At 48.0% G+C, this 4219-nt stretch overlaps 1 protein-coding gene across 1 annotated transcript; it reads right to left on the bottom strand.

The window, feature by feature from the left end:
• Positions 1 to 72: 72 nt before the first annotated feature.
• LOC125551353 (F-box protein At1g70590-like) lies at positions 73 to 3650 on the bottom strand. The gene is made up of 4 exons (XM_048714557.1): positions 2975 to 3650; positions 2093 to 2226; positions 1485 to 1667; positions 73 to 819 (listed from the first exon to the last, which is right to left on the bottom strand). Exons 1-4 carry the CDS (start codon positions 3540 to 3542, stop codon positions 646 to 648), a joined length of 1059 nt encoding a protein of 352 aa, XP_048570514.1. The 5' UTR covers positions 3543 to 3650; the 3' UTR covers positions 73 to 645.
• Between the last annotated feature and the right edge of the window lie 569 nt (positions 3651 to 4219).

Below are 4219 nucleotides of genomic sequence, written 5' to 3'. Positions count from 1 at the left end.
CGACACTCACACGTTTCTCCAACATTTCCCAAATCTTGCTCATCATGCTGGGTTCTATTGACAAGACATAAGTACATTTGCAAGCATATTATTTATCTTCAACATTTCCTCAATCACCAAAACAAAGATGCGATGCAATTCTAGTTTGCATCATTCCTTTCAACTGTGATACAGCACTATACACCTTTCACACATTTGGTGACTAAAGAGTAGTACTAGCACCCAATCGTTTCTACTTATCACAAAGATGCAATTGTTCAGTCTTCAGGTCAGCTGAACCAAAGCTTTTCTTGGGCTGTACTATACAGTTTTACCCAGCATTCCACTACTTTGTGTCCCTCATCGCCATTTGACCAACTTCCCCGTCACAATCTGTAATGATAGGATTTACAAGCAAGCCAAGGCAAAGGACATGAAGATGATTTTGATGTACTCCCTCCGTCCGGAATTAGTTGACGCTCAAACGGATGTATCTAGACGTATTTCAGAGCTAGGTACATCCGTTTGAATGTCAACTAATTCCGGACGGAGGAAGTAGATGCGTACATGCCCACTTGGCCCTTTGGGAAGCGCCTGATTTGGAAATGATGTAGTTAATGGCCAGCCCCATAAAGGGGTTGTTAGTGTTTGGTAGGAGCCATCTGCTCATCTTCTGGCAGAGAGAGATTTCGGTCGCCATTTATCAGCATCTGAAAGGGCACGTTGGGCATTCGCAGGAGAGAGTGATTCAAGTATTACATCTCTCATATGTGAGGCGGCACTTTCTCCATGGCGTGTTGCCAGCTCTAGATACATAAGAGACCTGATCTTGTCTCCTGCCTAAACAACATAAGCATCATCATTAAAAGGATGTAACAAGAAGATACATGTAATGCATGACTTAAACACTGAAGAGCCAGTCATTATAATGTTACAGACAGTGCATCTGACCTTTCTTTTTAGAGAAAAAAATAAAGATAAGAATGGTTGGCATATCATAAAGATTATGTGTGTCAATGGCCCAGCTTGTTTACAATGCTGACCTTCATTACCAGTGCAGGCACTGTATCATGGTTGTTTGTTCTCAATTTTCCTTAATCCAACCATCTTGACAAAGATATTATATACTGCTGCTTTCGTTTCTGTCTACCTAGGTCTCTTTTTGTGAGAATATATCTATGCCAAACTAAACCAACATCAAAATGGGGTGGTTTGGTGTAGGTCCTAGGTAGAAAGTCAACTGCTCCTTGCTGCTACAATTGTATGCAGCCTGAGGACTTCCAAACTAAAAGAACAAAGCATCACACAGTGGGCAACAATTATGCATTGATAAATGTAGTGGCACACAATGCAGGATGGCAGGAAAAAATAAATACATACAATGAACGCATCATTTCTTCACAAGAAAACCATTCCAAAATGAAAATATGTAATCAGTTTAAGATAATAGTTCAGATATGTAATACATGCATTCCCGAGGAATAAAAGGAAAAGGGATGACATACCGCACAGAGTTTAATACCAGACTCATAAAGAGCCTTTCTGTGACCACAATCAGCAGCTAGTTGCAGCCACTTCTTTGCACGCACTGGATCCAGTGTAAACCCTTCACCAAAGCCATAACACAAGGAAACATTATACATGGCTCGTACATTCCCTCCTTCTGCAGCTCGTAAGTACCACTTTGCCTGCATTTACAAGTTTCTGTCAGTTTGAAATGTAAAGGTAAGAACCTTAACATAATTGCTACGGAGGGTAATCTTGTATCGACCAGCTCCTGTATTATGAGGGATCCGGGTGATATAATCCTGATAACCTTGGTAGGGTGTCAAGATCAATGAATCAGTTCTCTAAGCTAAGTTCAACAACTAAAAGCATGAAAGCACAACAAATCAGCTTCAAAATCCTCACAGAGCCAAAAATAAGAACACCTAGACGCTGTCTAATGCAGAACTAGTTCACACATGAGATGCGCTACCAACAAATCCTAGAGAGACTAGATATCAAAACAGTGAAACTGGTTCCACTTGTAAGTATGAGGAGTAACTAATTACTTTGATCTGGGGAAAAAAATTGAAAATCACAGCTGTGTAACACAGAGCTGGTATCTTACAGCTTCCCGTTGATTACGCTTGATTCCTTTTCCATTCTGCAAGCAGAGGGCTAGGTTGTACTGGGCACGAACATTGCCTGCGGATGCAGCTGGATAAAACCATCTAACAGCTTCCTCGGCCTGGGGTGGATCAGCTGTAGTGTAAAGAGATTTGGCAACATTGTCAATTCTGAATTTCTAATGCTCCGAGATGAAGAGTTTGATTGAAAACAAGTTGGTAAAATACATAAAAGGTATTTCCTCTGCGAGTTAGGTATTTATCACTCTTTAGAGGTTATAATCAGACTGAAAGAACCTGAGACTTTACTTAAAAGGCCAGCAGAACCCCAGAGTTTTTTTAACACTTAAACTCCTTTTATTAACTAGCGATCACAGTAGCATAAAATACAAGCAAAGGGGTAATAATAGGCACTAGGGGCATCATCAAACCAAGTACTAAGAGAAGAAAACCTAGCCATTCTAGCCAACTCATGCGCTACGGCATTTCCTTCCCCATGACAGTGCTCGAAATGGACCTGAATAAGATCCCGAGACATATGGTAGCAGTTATCAAAGATTGCAGCCGCCGGTCCTGAGAAATTGCCACCGCCATTCATTGCGTTGATCACGTCATTACTATCGGAGTTTATGATCAACCGGGAGCAGAGCCCCAGAGTTTACCTAAAAGACCCAGCAGAAGGCAAACGCCAGAGCCAGAACAATCAATAATTCCTCCTATAAAAGATCGTCTCGGACTGTGCGGTAAACAAATCTAATCATGCCTGCCAATCTAGGATAGTATGGGACCAGACAAATTCGTCCTAATAAGATTGTATACTAACCATTTTGCTACCAGCTCGAACAACCCTCCAAGAAAGGAAATATAGGCCAAATCTACGATACCTTCGAGGTAGGACACTCCGAGATTGCACATGCCGACAGGGTGTCCCAGCTCCGACGCCGCCTGGTAGTACCCCACCGCCTCCTCCCGTTGCCCCTCCTCCCAGCACATCAGCCCGGCGTCCACCATGGCAGCCGCGGACCCCAGCCTCGCCGCCCGCTTGAAGAGACCCAGCGCGCTCTGCCTCGCCGCCTCTCGCCTCTCGCCGTCGAGTCCGGCGGGAACGGCGGAGCCGTGCTTGAGGCGGCGCCCGTGCGCGTGCAGCGCCGCCGCCTCGCGGAGCGGCTGCAGCGCGTCTCGCCACGAGCGGCACGCACGGCTGGCGGCCGAGACGTCGGCGGCGCCGGCCGCGGACAGCGCCCGGTGGAGGAGCTCCGGCGGGAGGGACTCGAAGTCCGCGCCGGAGCAGACGGGGGCGTTCTTGGGCGGGGGAGCCGGCGGCTCCGGCTTGGGCTTCTTGGAGTGGCGGCGGCGGCGGCGGCGGTGGGGGTCCGAGGACGCGCGGAGCCGGGAGGAGAAGGGCGCCGGCGAGGGGTTGGGCGGCGGCCAGGTGCGGCTCGCGGCGTCCATGAGGGGATGGGGACGCGTTCAGCCGCCCGGCGTTCGGGGGAAAGCGGTTTGGAAGGACGGGATTGCGAGGGTGGGGTGTGCACCAGCACCAGTGCGGTGGCCGGGGAGGTCAATGGATTGCGGTTGGGTTAAGCCGGTTTGGTCTTGATGACCGGTGGGGCCCGCGTCGAAGCGGCCACGTAATTGGCGCGCTGACAGTGACACGTCGCGGTCGGCTGCCAAGGTTTCATTTCTTTAGGAATTTTTGAGGAGTCCATTACCCACCTACGTTTGGACAAGTTGCGAACAAAAATAATCTGATCAACGTGATCCCGAGCCGTCCAATCTTTAGAGGAGAAACCCCTCTCTACTTGAAACATCTCTTTTAAATAAGTTTGCAACATCAAAAACATCTTCAGCGCGAACACAACTCAAGCCGGCAGTCAGGTCAGTTTTGGCCGGGTCAACGTCTACCAGACCCGTCCGCCCGAGACCCACGCCCCTCCCCATGGGTCTGGATGTTAACAACCTAGTACTGTATTGCCTCAACTAGCAAGCATTCAGAGATTACAAGCTACTTGTGAAGGAATTGGAAGCTATCTAACGGAGTTCAGGAGGAGACAAGGGAAGAAAGCGAGGGAGAGGAGAGGAGACGCATGCCTCGCCATCCAAAAGCCAAAGCCTATTTGTCCAGCCCA

The sequence above is a fragment of the Triticum urartu genome, chromosome 4, assembly GCF_003073215.2.
Source record: "Triticum urartu cultivar G1812 chromosome 4, Tu2.1, whole genome shotgun sequence".
Lineage (NCBI taxonomy): Eukaryota > Viridiplantae > Streptophyta > Magnoliopsida > Poales > Poaceae > Triticum > Triticum urartu.
The sequence above is the reverse complement of the archived record's forward strand: the minus strand, read 5'-3'. Positions and strand labels throughout refer to the sequence as shown.